The following is a 16,258-nucleotide window of genomic DNA, read 5'->3' as shown; positions in this document are numbered from 1 at the left end:
AATGATCCTGGAATCATTCAGTTACAGTTTTTGCCCTGTGGATAGTTACGTTACCGTCTTCAAAAAATCCATTGTAATCCGGATAAAAATTAAGCACTTCATGGTGAATTTGGTCCGATACTTCAGAAATATATTCTGAAGTATCGGACCAGTTCGGTGGAGATAACGTGGCCTTCTAACGGTATGAGCAGACCTAATAGTGCATGTGGACAGAACATGTCCCCTACTGTGATAACACGTCCTGCCACCAAAGTGGTGGACACGAGACAGTGTGAATACATGTCATCATTTGGTTCACGCCACACTTTTCATGATCATTTTGCACACCAATGAGCGACTAGGTTTGCTGCTTAGTGCATCACACTCATGTTGAGGAGATAGCTACTTCCCCACCGGCTGCCTCAGTGTTAAGTTGCTCCAATGGAGAAGCAGATTACTACTTAATTGAAGTGTGCGCCATTATTCATGATGTGGTTAAGGTCCGTGTGCAGGAAAGAATCACTCATTTCAACTTTAAGGGATGCCAGATACTGGAAAATAAAAGAACAAATAGAAAAAGAATGCAGATCTATGAGTAAAGATAGGTCACTGAAAAGGAAAATCTGGTGATGAGTGATCGACAAGCAACAGTTCGGTACATTCCAAACCTGTTGGATCATCTGAACGTATGTACCATATAATAACACGTTTTAACTATGAAAATGGTGTCGGCACGATGTGTCCGAAAGTTTTGGACAGCAGATTAAAAACTCACATGAGTTGTCAAGTCACGTTAATGTTGGCATCGTTTTCAAGTATATCCGGTAAATTGCCTTTCAAGGCTTGCGACCATACATGAGACTGGCTCTGTGACTTTCAGCGATAGTCAAAGTAACAGTCCAAAGATATAAGTACATGTATAGCACCTTACATAGGGCGTCTCCAGAACCTTAGTTCAACTCCGTGAAACAGTGGAAACACAGCTCTTCTCTTACTCCCAAGAAACCCAAGTCAATTTCTTCTGGCATCAGTGACGGCATCATGTTTTTTTGGGATGCTGATCGAATGTTACTAGCAGATTAGCTTCAGAAAGGTCAGATAAATACGGGGGAATATTACGCAGACCTTGTGATGTGTTTGCGTAAAAGCCTCAAAGACAAATGCCGAGGAAAACTCAGCAAACGAGCCTTGTTCCACCATGACAACGTGCCTGTTCACAATTCTGTGATTGCCATGGCTGCACTTTGAAACCTTGGACTATTCCCCATATTCATCAGAACTAGCACAATGGGACTTGAACCTATTTCCTAATTTTAAAAAATACCTGGCTGGTGTCCATTTTCTAACCAACAGTGACATCATTGCTGCAGTGGATGCATTCCCGGAGATCTGGTAATGTATTAAAAGTAACTTGTTATCCGACTCCTGAACTCAGGCCACGAACTTTTCAAATGCCTCACATAGCACGATTTTTAGGCGCATCAGCGACTGACACCATATTAAGCCGCATGTGTTATGTTTGCAAATTGCTTGTATTCTGTGGCCGATTCCACCCCTTTGAATGAGACTGACCAACTCAGTCACGTTATTGATGAGATTCGAACTCGGGTATTTTCCACGCAGCCTGGGGAGAACGGTACTTATATGTTAGCCGCGAAGACCTGATGCCGCAGGTTCAGTTGCATATCACTACATATTTTGAATATAATGTGATTATGTGAACGCTTATTCGCAAAAAACTAGAGTAATAACTCGCTTTAATCAAGGCTTTGAACGAGTTGTTTGTCTCCATGGACGTTATCCTAAAAATATCCAATGATACAAATAACTTTCACATTTTAAACTACGATAAAATAATTTGCAATTTAGCACTTGGATCCTCATGGGTAGCACAATGGTTGTAATCAGCGCCATCACCACCACAGCGTGGAAAAATCTTGACTTCGAACATCTAAATGAGGATTTTTAATTGTTTTCGTTTTGTTTTTTTTTTATTTTTTTTTCACAGCATGGCTCAGTTAGTTGGCTTCATGCGAAGGTTGCATGGTTTTTCTTCCAGAAACTCATGTACAGTAGCCGAGTTAATTGGTCTCAATGAGAGGATTACGTAGCTTTTTTTCTGTCAGAAATTTGTATTTTTCAACCAGCAAACTGGCCGAAGAATTCACGCAATTACGTACACAACGTACTGATGCCTCATAAACAACCTTAGTTTGATACACATTATAAGGTTAATTTTAACCTGTTAACGCTGTTAACCATTGCTTCACCCAATTTCAGTCTTAAACACGGGAAAACGAAAATATAATTACTAAGTGAGATTTATGACATATAGGGATAGTCTCAAACTCAGAAACTAATTTCGTTAACAGCTTTCGCACAAATTTTCTGGGCGGAGGGGGGGGGGGATAAACCAGTTTGCAAGTGACTGAGGTCCGATACAGGTGCTATAACATATTGCTGAATAATAAATGAGTTTATTATGGTTAAAAGCGTGGAGATAATTTGTAACAGCGTTTAAAGTGTGATGATGTTTTAAAGCGTTTGTTTCTGAGTACGAGTGCTGTTTTAAAAACTGACATGTGCAATTCCCTAGGTTTCTAAAAGATACCGGAGCGTGAGTAAAGTGTGGATTGGTCTTAATGCTTTAGGATTCGATGGAGCCTTTGAGTGGAGCGACCAATCAATATTAAACTTCGAGAAGTGGGCTTTAAATCACCCGAACGATTTTTTGTTTTTTTTTTCGTATGAAGAACGACGATGCGCCGACATGGAAATAGACTCAGGTAAGGAAATCGTGATTGGTGAATTTATCCTATTTGTCTTGAATCTATTCTATTTATCCTATGGATTACGAAATTTTGACTCGAAACAAAATTCCTGGAAATAATCCCCCATCCTCTCTTCTCAGAATCGCAGTAGAGAATGAAATTAATGTATACAATTTGTGCTGTAATTGTGTAGATCAGTAAATGTGTACTGTATATACAAATTAATTGAAAGTCTATATTCAATTAATTGACAGTATATATATATATATATAAAATGAAAATTTAAACTAATCACCATAAAAGTAAAGAAGAGAAAAGAGAAAGATAAAGAAAATTAGTATTGCCAAAATCAGTGCATTAATGCACATTCGGACCTGGTGTTATCAGAGGGGCGCCGCTAAATTTTAATTAATCGGCTTGTTCTAAAATACATTTAGAAAACTCCAGAAGCAACGCTCCTAAATTATTTTAGGAGCGTTGCTTCTGGAATACCCTTTATCTTCACCCCACCCTTGTTTTATTTTATTATGTACGGTTCATTTATATTTTCGCTCAACTTGTTTGCCACGCTACTGGCATGAATTTTATTTGTTTTAAATTTTGGCCTTATGAATAACTTGCGTCTCATAATTAATCATGGCCTATGAAGAGATAACTAAATATAATCTTTATTATGGAGAAAACCATACCTATTCCTTCAGTATCGGAATACCAGAGATTAAAGGTTAAAGTAAGCAGAAAATAAGCAATCATCATTATTGTGTAAATATAATAAGCATTTATTAAAACTAGGACTATCTCGAACTGTTTAACCATGGATATCATTGTGGGATTGGAACTGTGCCTGAATACAATGAATCGTTTTCTTTTTTTTTTTTTGGAATACAGATTAATACATTGTGACCTTTCATTTACTGAATGAAATAGAGATTATTGTTTAAATACATGCGATTTGTTGTTAGTTATTTATTGCTTCAAACGAATTGTGTACACAAACTGGAACCAACGTCGATCAGGAACACTTCTGATAGTCGGAGGCCCTCAGCAAGAACTAGTTAATATCATTTCGCTGATGCATTCATATTTAAAAATATAAGTGGCCACGCGGCTAAAGAGGCTTCTATCATTATTCAGCTGCTGCCACAGGAGGGGAAATCAAAATGAATAGTGTTTAGTATTTTCCGGCTCGCGTTTTCAGAAAAAAAAAATCCATTATTGCATTTCATTTCTTTTTTTAAAAAGCTGAAAACTGGTTCAAGCAGTTTGAAACTATTCCCAGATGTTTCCACTCTTTTTTTTTTCTCTTATATGTCAGAATCAACTTGCACAGCTTTCTATTCAACGGTGAAGGAATGCAAATGTGATATTAATTCTGTCCGTTGCATCACTTGTAATCATTATAAATTTCAATTTTCAGGAGAATGGAATGAAGACGACTGTAATATGAAGGCCTCGTTTATATGTAAGAGGCACAGGTCATCATCGACTGCTGCAGTAAGCAAACCACCAACTACTCCCTTGCCTGGACATTGCCCATTTCAATGGCATGAATTTGGTAGGTACAATATTAATTAACCATTCATTTATAATTAATCAAACTTGTCGGTTTATTATGATTATTGAAGTTCTTTATCGGATCTACCGATTACACTGAATGAAAAATTTCGAATGCCTCAAGATGGATTGTTTACTCGGAAAATTGCTACTTATTTGGACCATACAAGAACTGTAAGAAACTGCCGTTCGCCGCGAGTACAGGAGAGTAGCTATACCCTGCTTTATCGTGTTTCGAACTGAGCGAAGCCAAGTTTAGCATGAATGGTATCAGGGAGAGAAAGATAACGAACTCGGAAAAATCGAGCATCATCCTCGCTGTCCATTGCTCCGTGTATTCTCTGTTCATGCCATTGCTTTGTTTACAGTAGAACCAATAGCACAACTAACAACTCAATCAGGTTATGGGAACCCCATTAGCTGCACAACTCAGATCGTTATTTGAAGGTCTAGCGGTACTTTAATACCATCCTGAGACTTGTGCTCCTGTCCTAGACAATTTTAGTGCATAAATATGAAGATAGTGTCTTCGAAATGTCGACCTGATGCGAAAGGTTACTCATTCTCGCTCTTCTGACTTAGATGTGATGGGATGCATATTTAGCACAATACCTCCATCCCTCCTGGAAACAGCAACATTGAATTGCTCGTATTAGAGAGTAAAAATGGTCAAACTATTATTTCAAATACACACATAAATTCCTTCTGAATTGGCCAATTTTATAGCGAGCAATGCACAGAGGAGTTAAATGATTAATTATATAAATACACAACAGAACATTGGAAACTTCAGCTGTAATCACATACTCATTTATCGTTTATAAAATTAATTCTTGATAGGTCTTAAAGACACAGGATGATCTTCAACTTATACTAATTTAAAATACCCAAAAGAACAAAAATATAACTGTGGCTTTTACAATTTCCTCTGAAATAAAAAGGAAAGGATTGTGTACTCCAAATATATAGCTTATGTATTTAGGAGCACACCTAATTATAACTTAATATAATAATATATAACCTAATATATCTAGATATTAACATAACAGTTTGTTTTGCAAAATGGTTTATTATTTTTGCCCTTGGTGTTTTCATTGTAGGAAACAAGTGCTATATGGCAATCGGTAAAGAAGTCTCGGAACGAAAAAATTGGGCAGATGCGCAGAAGGAGTGTTCTTCATTAGGTGGCTCTTTGGCTTCAATTCACAGTATGGAAGAACAAAGTAAGTGGATGAAGTTGCTTAGTATTATATCATCTAAAGAAGAGGTGTGTGTATGTGTGTGTGTGTGTAAAATTACTTAATTCACTTTTCCTTAAACTGTGCAGCAGGCTCTCTATTGGAAACGCCAACAATAATTTAGAGAAGCGCTAATAAATAACGATCTTTATTAATTGTATTTTTTATTAAAAAGTTTTAAATAACTCACGGAGTTTTGTAATTATATTTAAATTAATTATCATTAATTAAATTTTATCAAATTATGAATTTTTATGCTAAATAATAAATTTTTATATTTTTCCAAAACCGTATGTGTCACATTAATCTTGGATGTGTCTTAAGATGCCTTTAAAGATTAATGCTTCTAAATGTCGGGTTTTGTGCGCAGATAGCAGATATCCTGGAGTTACTTTCAAGCTAGGGAATATGGAGTTAAAAGTTGTCCCGGACGGAAAAGTTGTTTTTGAATGGTTATAGGCGCATCAGCAACTAAGGCCGCGTTGTGTCATATATATTGTCTGTAAATTGCGTGTGTTCTTTAGTCGATTTGCTGTTTGCTGGACGAAAAACTTGAGTTTCCGGGATTAAAACCATTCTACCCTCGTCTGAGAGTGACTACCAACGCCACATTGTGATAAAGGTACATAAAAATTCCTCACATTTATTTATTTATTATTAACATATAATATACACAACAGGCGTTCGCCCAGTTAAAGTGTATAACAGAACAGAAAATACATGGATACAAAGCTTGTACATTAACATGTAAACGAATAAAAGATACTATTTAACCATAACTTTTACCTTGAACCCTACTGTCAACCAGCCAACTTGCTGCAGATAGTTCTATGAAACTGTTTCCTCTCCACAGTAATATCCAGATCATACTTCTTCATAAGAGCCATAGCTCTTTGAAAGAACGAGTTCTAGAGTTACTGATGTGGAATGTTGTCTTCTGTCTAGTAGCCACCGCTGGAACGTGAAGATCAATATGGCATAAAAGATCATGCAGGTAGGATGAACCATTGAAGATATGGTACAACAGTTTTAGATAGAGAACAGTTCCCCGACTTTCGAAAGACTGAAGCTTGAAGAGCAGAGGTTCGGGTAGAAAATTCGGTGGTAGAACATGGGATTGCGTCTGGAAAGATTGTGGATGAATTTCATTGTAGTGATTCCATTTGTTTTATTAAATACGTATAGTGCCGGTTCCATATAATAGTAGCAAACTATAGTATAGGGAGTACAGTTAATTTGAATAAAAGCACAGAAAACCGAGTACCTTTGAATCTATATGTCTGCCGTTTCATGAAGTCAATTTGTTTTTTTTTGCTTGTAGTGATATATTTCTAACATGTTTATCAAACCCACATCCAGCGGTAAAACTAACACCCAAATCTTTAACATCGGCAACTCTGGTAATCGGAATATCCTTGATGTAGTATTGGTTTACCAAAATTATAGATTTTCTGAACCTGCAAGGGAAATTTAGCTGCATTTACTAGGATTTACTTCCAGATCGTTTAAAACAACACAATTAGCTAAAGAGTTGAGAGCAGCTTGAAGATTATCTTCATCAGCTTAACTGTTGATCCGTGAGTAAAGTTTCACGTCATCTGCAAATATTAAAATCTTAATACCATCTTCCTCTACAAATTGAAGTAGATCATTGACAAATTGATTTTCTGTTTGCTGGAAGACAAACCCAAGTTTCCGGGAGAAAAAACCAAGCTACCCACGCCTGAGACCGATTTACTCAGCCAAATTGTGAAAAAGGCCGGAGAAAATTTCTCACGTCATTGCTGGGCCTCAAACTTAAGTCTTTTCCACCCGGTGTGGGCAGGATAGCGATCCTACCAACTGTGCTACCCACGAGGGTAGAAAATTGGGGACATATATTATATGACTGTTATCCGATCTTATGGAGGAATTAATAGCAGCATCGCTGAATCTACATGCATTGAATCCTGGAGTGCAACTCCTGGTGGGAACAGAAGCAGATTTCAAATCCTTCTAAGTGCTTGCTGTCCAGGTATTTTGAAGACAGTTAATCTTGTTAAAAATAGAGGAGTATGGAAATTAACTGTTGCATCGTGTGATGAGGTTCTGTGGCTGATTGGAAAATAATCAGGTTGGCTGATCTAATGATCAGTCTACCCTATTGAAATATCCTGCTCCTGCCTTGTTTCAATATTTTAACAAGGCAGGAGCAGGATGTGTCGTATTGTTCTAACTGTAGGTGGGAGCTTACCCTTTGTGGGAAATGATGCGCAAATCGTTTCACAGAGAAAGATATCCTGGAGGATTCTTGTGCAGGTGGACTGTGGACATTGTTGCCTACTTTGAATGGATATATCTCATTCTCTGTACGATACTATGAATTGTAACCCTGTATGTATGGTATGGTAATATACGGTGGGGTTGGCCAAATTTTGCAGGCACCACCTGTACAAAAAAAAAAAAGCTCCAATTGGAACAGCACACTGGCTTATAATCTGGGCTAGACTCACAGGCTGTGCATCAGAACAGATTCATGTTTACTAGCAGAGTAGGTATGGATACTGTTCTGATTACTGGTGAGAGTCTGTTCTGCATGCTCTCCTCTCCCTTCGTCAACTGCTATTGTCTGCTATTCACCTAGTTGCATCTCCTCTGTTGAGTTGCGTGTTGCCAAGACTTTTAGTTGTACTATATTCTGATTTATTTATCATATGTACCCGATGGACTGCTGATGACGGGTGGACTTAATTTAGCTTTTCTGCACTTGCGGCTAACAGTGTTTACAGTCTGCCGATATGTACCTCATATGGAGGGAACATCTTGGGTGAACCGATCACTTCGTCTGGTCTTCATTGATTTAAGTTAACTAACGTGGATTCTTCTTTCTGTTGGCATCTTTGTTAACTCTGAACTTTTTCAATGTGCACTATTTTTTTATAATTGATGGTTTGAAAACATTTTATTGAGCTTCCTCTATAATGGGTGGCAGTTCTTGAGCGTCTTTGAGAATCATCGGAATATCATTGAGTACATTACTTACTGGACTTAACTAAGTGGGCCTACGTACGAAATATATCGATTAAGTATTTAACTTTATTTAGGTATTTATGTATTATATTAGTGGATTCATCTATCTATATCTTTAAGTACGGTGTTGTATAATATGGCGGGAACGCCAGTTTTTTTTTGCAGGGAATGCTTTATGTAATAAATAAAAAAAATAAAAAATACCCTTAGTCTTAATCTTCCCACTTTTAAGATTTCAAATTTCTCCGCTCCGTCTTTTGTTAGTGGTTTGTTCTGAAAACTTAATCCCGACCTTACTATCCAACACATACCGTGTTTCTCCTTTTCATTAAATACAATACAACCAATCTTTACTTTATCTTTATAGATATACATACTGTATTTCACTATAAGAAATAAATATTTGTAAGACTATGTCTTACAGTACGTTAGTACCAACAACTGGTCCACCGACAGTGAAAATCTGTCTCCTGATCTGACAAATCACATTTCCAACTATCATGCTGATAGAATATAAGCATTTGGAGAAAGCAACATGAGGCCATGGCACCTGAAGGCCCTGTTGTCGTTTGACAAGCTGGAGGCGGTTGTTTATGGTTTGGGGACTATTTTCGTCGCATGATGTGGATCCGCTGATAACAGTTAATATCCAGGTCGATGAGAGTTCCTACTTTTCTATAACCGCCAACCCAATACCACCTTCAATGATGACAGTGCATCCAGATAACTAGGGCATCTATCAACAAGACAACGCGCCTCGCTACAAGGCCCGGCAGGTTGCTAACTAGTTTAAAGAATATGAGCCTGAATTCTCCATGCCCCCATGGCCGCCCAATGCACCCGATCTCTTAAGCCTGTTTGGGACCTAGTGGAAAAGGACAATTGATGCTACGACCACCTGACAATATACTCATTTCGAATTTGTAAGGCAGCGGATTTCGCTGTCACAGATCGACTGAGCTTTGCTTAAATTCTGAATAGTGAATTGAAATACACAGCTTGCCAATTAAATATCGAGACTGACGCTACTACAAAAAAAAAAAAAAAAGGAATACACTATCGACAAAGGAAGGTTATATATTTTCGAAGTAATCACCTCCGATGCGTACACGCTGTTTACATCTTTTATACAAGTTTTTAAAACACTTCTGGAACTTCTCTTCTGGTACCGCTTTCAGCTGGTCGGTCACTGCAGCCTGGATGACTTATATTGTCCCGTATCGCGTTCATCGTACAGATTTCTCGCACAGATTCCTTATCGATACAGATCATCTCAGCGAGCAACCTCTTTGAAATTGATTTGTCTTCAGTCACAATTTTTCCAAACTTTGTGACAATCTCCAGTGTTCGAACAGAGATCAGTCGGCTAGGTCGGGAATAATCCTCGAACGACTCACGTTCCTTTACGAAAACGAGAAAATCATTCAAACACTCTTGGTCGAGACAAACATTCATCAGCATAAACTCTTTTTAAATCGTCAAGTTTCCTTAGCACCTTTTTCCAATTTACAATAAAATTTGATAACTGCTCTTTGCTCCATTTTTCAATTTTCTGACGACTTGCACAATACTACTATTACTCTTTCCGTCATAAATCACAAACTACTGACCGGAGAAGTTTCAACTTTCACTCATTGGAAAGAACACACTCTAGCGGATCTGATCGTGTATTATTTTGGCCTCTTACTTTAATACCAAACGCAGAGCGCACACAGTCTCTTTGTTTAATTGGCTCACTGTGTAGACTGCTGTAAATAGATGAGTATCAGTTTCCTCAGAAATTTTAACTTTTAATATATATATATATATTTATATATATATATATTAACAATTGACTGAACTATTTTAATAAGTGTTGTTTCAATTTTAATTTTGTAGATTTCGTCACTGTACTGACGACTGAGTTGCAGACGAAACCATGGATTGGGCTTCACCATCGAGTTGTTTCAAATGAGTACTATTGGGCAGACAATTCCCCAGTGAATTTTGTGCGCTGGGCTACATCTCAACCATCTCGTTTTCTAGACGGAGACAGGGTAAGAAGTTTTGCATATAAAACCAAACCAAATTGGTTTGGTTTTCTTTTAGATTAAACAGAGCAGAGTCACGAATGATTTCGATTATCTCAAAAGTGACAGCTATCGTGAGGTTTGACGCACCTCGAGACAGACTAACTTGGCAAATGTGTGAAAAATAGCCCTTCCCGTCTATTGAGGTAAGTTACATGAAAAACAGAATTAATTTTTAAAACAATTACTGGCATTTTGTTCTTAAAAAAACAATACCCTCTTCGTGATGTAACCCTTTTGAACTGTTCCTTAACAACTTTGGCTGAAAGCGAAAGAAGAAGCCTGGACCACCTGGATGTAGTAAAACACCCGTTTCAATTTCTCTGGTCTGAAAAGTTGTTTGCTTGTTCACGTGCAGCTGGGAGGGCGCTACTGTAGTCAGCTATGATAGACAGATAATTTTGTGTTCATTTTTAAACGTTAAATTAGTTATTTTTAAAGGCTTGAAAAGAGAAGAATACTAGTTGGGTCGGAGAGAGGAAGTAAAATTCTACTTGAGATAATTTTTGTATTATATTTGATAACTATATAGTGAATAAGAGTGAAAATTGTTACTAGCCGGTTAGAACAATCTAAAGCCATTTGACTTAAATGGCTTCCTATGCTATAGCATAGGAAACGGCCGTTGAAATCACATTCGGTAATTATTTGAATTACGGAGCTTCTTACAACTGGAAACTTATTCCGTAACGTGGGGAGGTACATGCGGATAATCCATAGAACCAAATGGAATTAATACATTACCTGTTTGGAAGTAATAACAACACTTACCTACGAATTTGAATAGCTTCGGGAAGAAGATACTAGCGCCACCTGATTTAATATGCAACACTTGCGAATTAGGAGAAATAAATAATTAATCAAGTAATATACAGGGTGTTTCAAAAATGATGGTCAATAATTTAAAGGTAAAAAGTACAAAAAAGAAATAAGCAAAAGAGTCCCAGTGAACATCGGGGCGCAAATGAACCGTTTTGGAGATAATGCACATTTTCTGTTAAGATTCGCCACTGACTATGGGAGCGCTCTGGGAGGGTAGTCTCTATTTCTGAGACCTTGTACACTCTGGATATGGTAGGGGTACAGTAATTAGCGATGTAAAATTCGCCACACACTGCTATGACTCTGTACACGCTCTTGCAGAGCAACCCTAATTGTCGAAAATCCTGGATTTTGTTCTATTATTTCTAACATGTTTTTCGTCCAGCAAAACAGACAAATCGACCATAGAATACATGCAAATAACAGACACATGACACACAGCACGGCAGATGAATTTAATTATTCGGGTGGCCTAAAAATAATAGTTTGGTATTATTTCTAACACCCAGTGTGTTAGAAATAATACTTAACACTCAACATCAGGTGTTATGCTTCTGGGCCTACCTGCTCGTACTCCATGTGCGAAGCGCCCATGTTCTCTAAGGCGTTGATGTACTCTGATGAAAGTGCACCTGTTGTGCTGCCTTCGGCGGGGAAATGCTTCTTGGTACAAACGTGCAGCCTCGAGTGCACTGCCGTTGGCTTTACCATACATGAAGTGCATGTCCGCATACTCTTCGTTGCTCTAACCTCTTTCCATGTTGACTGTCCTTTTACAAGTACTAGTATGCCTGCTACGTCTCAGCGCATTAAGAAAGGGGAAAGGCAGAGAATTAGCATAACCTAACTTAAACAAAAATGTCAGTTGTGGATCCCAACTCTGTACAGTTCACCTTGTCAGCGGTGGATCTCAACTCTGTACAGTTCACCTTGTCAGCGGTGGATCTCAACTCTGTACAGTTCACCTTGTCAGCGGTGGATTCCAACTAGAAATGTGCAATATCTCGAAAACGATTCACTTAAGGACCCATGTTTACTAGGCTTTTTTTTGCATATTGTAGTCTGTACAGTTCACCTTTAAATTATTGACCATCACTTTTGAAACACCCTGTATGTGAAAGGGAATAATGTTTATGATCATTGCTTGAGAAATAAGGAAATGTTACAAATTGGCTAATTTCTCCTTCTGTCATTTTAGCTGCTTACTGGTAATACGGAGTTGAGATTATGAGGACAGTTTTTTAATACCAGCTGGAATCTTCATAGCGAATTCGGGATATCGGTAATTTGACATCACGTGCATTAGATCTAGATGTATTAATCTATAGTGGGGGCTGACACAAATCACGGGAAAATGGAGACAGTGTTATGGAAATTGACATAGTTACTGTTTGCCAAAAAGATAGAGAGCAACAGGTAAATAACAAGCATGCAGATAGAAGTGAGGAGGAGATCTGAAAAAAGGGGTCAAAAAAGGAAAAATCAAAGAGAAAATTGGAGTACAAACGGAAGGAAGATTCCAAGAATAAAAGTTCAATCGAAAAATTAGGCTGTAATCAGGAAACAAATCGGAGCCAAATGTTGATAATGAAATGCAAGTGTATAAAGATTGGGAGGAGATAGTCTCTGGAGGATAGCCCATTGTCTACTGAAGATAGAGAATATGTTGATTTTCAGGAATTTACTTCAAAAAAGGGAAAACATTTGGTGCATACGGGACACTTCAGCAGGAACTGATATCGGCGAGAGCAAGTCAGAAGGAGCTAGGGAATAGAGGTTGAAAGAGGAAAAACAAAGAGAAAATTGGAGTTTAAACGGAAGATTTCGAAAAAAACGGTTCAGTGGAAAAAGTTGGCCGTCACTCAGGGAACAAATCGGAGCTCAGTGCTGATATTTAACTGCAGGTATTAGATAAAGATTGGGCGGAAGTAGTCTGGGGCTGTCCTGGACGACAGTCCATAGACTTCTCAAGATAAAGCGTACGATGATAGGTTAGATTCTCAGGGATTAACTACGAAGAAGGGAAATAAGCTAGGTGAATGTGGAGACGTACAGTTTGGTGGGAACTTCTGATATGAATGAGAATAAGTTATTTGGGATAAAAAGGAATACAAGAAGCATGACTAGAAAGAGTGAAACAAAATATCGCGTTATATCTTTCATTAATGGATGGTGAACGGCATTTAATCCACAATATTAAGTTAGAGGAAGTAAGCAGTTTGAAGAGATCCCCGATCCAGATGTCCCCTGAAATTGAGGATCAAAACAAAAATTTCAGTCCAGACTTTGAGCGTGAAGAAAATGAGTCTGAAGAGACCAGACTGGGATTGGATTGTGATCGAAAGAAAGAAACTTCGCCAGAGAAAACTGGCCAAGTGTACTTATGTCCAGTCACGAAATTCACTAGTTTGCTTAGAAGTAATCTGGAAGAATTCCTCTTCAGTGAAGACAATGGCGTAAACAAAACTGTGATAGCAGAAATTCTGCTGAGATGGAATACATTAGAAAATGCGGCCGTCGAGCTGGGTGTCCAAAATGAAATTTTGAAGAGAGGGTGTCTTGTCTGAAAGGATGGTTACGACATATGAAGGACAGGTGCGTGACTTGCAAAAAATACCATTTTATAAAGCAATGGGGAGTGAGAATTTACAGATAGGTAAAGGTTTGTACAGCGATGTGGTTCAAGAAGGGAAGCATATACATCAAAAAAGCTAATGAAAAACCTAAAGAAAAACGTGCAGTTGGAGGTCACCCGCTTGTAATTAAAGCAAAATAAGATTCCAGCCTAAAAACCACTATGGATGTTCAACTGGCTGTTGGTAGGGCAATGTGGATATATGTTGAATGCACAACAGTTGTGAAAACTGTAAGAGTTCTGAAGGCAGGACAAATAGTGGAAAGAGGTATACTGGAGTTGGAGACTGAGAAAGATATCGATGAGATAAAGAAAAATGAACAGATTCGTCGTTTGGGTGTTTCATTTTTGAAGTCTAAAAAACAGAGGAAGTCCAAAAATAATTATCTATGATGCTGATGAAGGAATAAACAAAGAGGAGCTTTTGAATGATATATATGAGAGAAACTTGAGCTATATGAATGTAGACAGAACAGAGATAGAGCCAGAAGTTTTTGTTCGTTTTGGAAATATAAACAAAACAAAAACTGCTAGGAACTATATAATTGAGGTGTCCAGTCGCATATATAAATATTCGATAAATCAGGGAAGAGTTTATATAGGAGTGATGTCCTATCGGCTAAATGCATTTCATTTGATCACCAGATGTTACAACTGCCAATCATTTGGCCACACTACAAAAACGTGCAGGCGGCAAGAGCCTGCTTGCAGCCACTGTGCAAAAAGCGGACATATATATCGCACTTGTAAGGATATTCATAAGCAAGTTACGTGTGTAAACTGTTTAAATTGAGGAAATAAAGCAGATCATTCAGTTAGAGAAAGAAGACAGGAGATGTCCGGGATTTGAAAGAGCACGGAAATTAATAATTGAAAGAACGGACGTATCTGATACTCAGCATCGAACAAAACGGTAGCCAAAGGAGTTCAGATCAGAATTACTGTAAATATGGGAACGGTACATGTAGCAATCGTAACGAACAGATCAATGGTAAATGTAATATAAAAATAATCCAGCTGGATGCACAACAGTCAAAAGTTGTAGCGGCTGAGCTGAGAATAGCATGCGACCGTGAACAAGTTGATCTGGCGTGTATTCAAGAACCTTACGAAAATGATGGAAAGCTCATGGGGTTCTCTCTGTCTACAAGAATTGTGTCATGCAACGAGCATAATCTGCGGGCCGCGATCCTTATATTTAATCATAACTTAGAGGTGACAAGACTGCATTTGTTTTGTAATTCTCATGCTGTATGTGTGTGTTGAAAGTGAGGACGTAAAATTTTACTTAGCGTCGATATACTTCCAGCATGGTGCAGATATAGAATATCTGAGAGGACAAACATCTCTATTGTATCCTTTATGGAGGTAAAAACCAACATCCTCTTCAGTAGTAGGTGACTATTTTTTCCTTAAAAGGTGAACCATGCAACATCGTGTTGAAAACAATTTCAACCATGCCGTGAAAACTCCTATAACATGTTCTTGAATGATCCTTGCTTCATGAGTTAATCTTCCGGCTAAATCATACTGAAAATGTAATTCCAAGTTGTCACCAGTTCCTACAACACGATGTCCTAAGGTTAGCTGTTTCATTTGTCGATCATTAGAATACAGCAAAGCGGTTCCTTGTGCCGTGGACGACAGCTGTGTGGTGCGGTTCCTGAAACTGCAGGCACGAGCTTTGGCAGCTGCTAGATAATCGCTAATGATTCAAGAGGACTAGTACAATAGGTCAAACAAGCATGCCTAGTTTTTGCCCACATTTCATCAGCGAGTACTCTTTCAAGGCAGAGTATTCGAGGACAGGTGCATCCCTGAGTGCTATTTCAAGTCTGAGTACTCGACGAGGATTCAGGTTGTGCATTTCATCACTGATTGTTCTTTTAAGTCGGTGTACTGGACGATTCGATTGGAAACGTCAACCTCTGACTGAACATGTTTCAACGCTTATGAAGTTGAAGCATTTGCAATAGATCTGTGTTAATCTTCTAACTATAATTTACTGATGAGAATACTTTTCTGGCCTGACCTCAATTTACTGATGAGAATAGTTCAGTGGCGTGGAATTCAGCTTTCCGGGTAATATTTCATTTATTAAAAAGACTTTTCTTTCTCAGACTGGACATTACGTTGAAATTGTATGCACTGACGGCTATTTCTCACTAGCTACTTTCCGTA

The 16,258-nt window shown here is 38.0% G+C and overlaps 1 protein-coding gene across 2 annotated transcripts in view; it reads left to right on the top strand.

Moving 5' to 3' along the window:
* The window catches only part of LOC150089845 (macrophage mannose receptor 1-like), a 63,051-nt gene that overhangs the window by 13,308 nt on the left and 33,485 nt on the right, over positions 1-16,258 (top strand). For both annotated transcript variants that reach the window (XM_090389674.1, XM_090389673.1), the window contains 4 exons: positions 2,576-2,765; positions 4,168-4,305; positions 5,405-5,527; positions 10,430-10,587. In XM_090389674.1, coding sequence (XP_090245800.1) covers positions 2,576-2,765; positions 4,168-4,305; positions 5,405-5,527; positions 10,430-10,587 — 609 coding nt within the window. The remainder of the gene's footprint in view (positions 1-2,575; positions 2,766-4,167; positions 4,306-5,404; positions 5,528-10,429; positions 10,588-16,258) is intronic.

The sequence above is a fragment of the Mastigoproctus giganteus genome, chromosome 2 (assembly GCF_048544385.1).
Source record: "Mastigoproctus giganteus isolate SK-2022 chromosome 2, ASM4854438v1, whole genome shotgun sequence".
In the NCBI taxonomy this organism is placed as follows: Eukaryota; Metazoa; Arthropoda; class Arachnida; order Uropygi; family Thelyphonidae; genus Mastigoproctus; species Mastigoproctus giganteus.
This window is presented reverse-complemented; position numbering and strand designations above follow the sequence as displayed.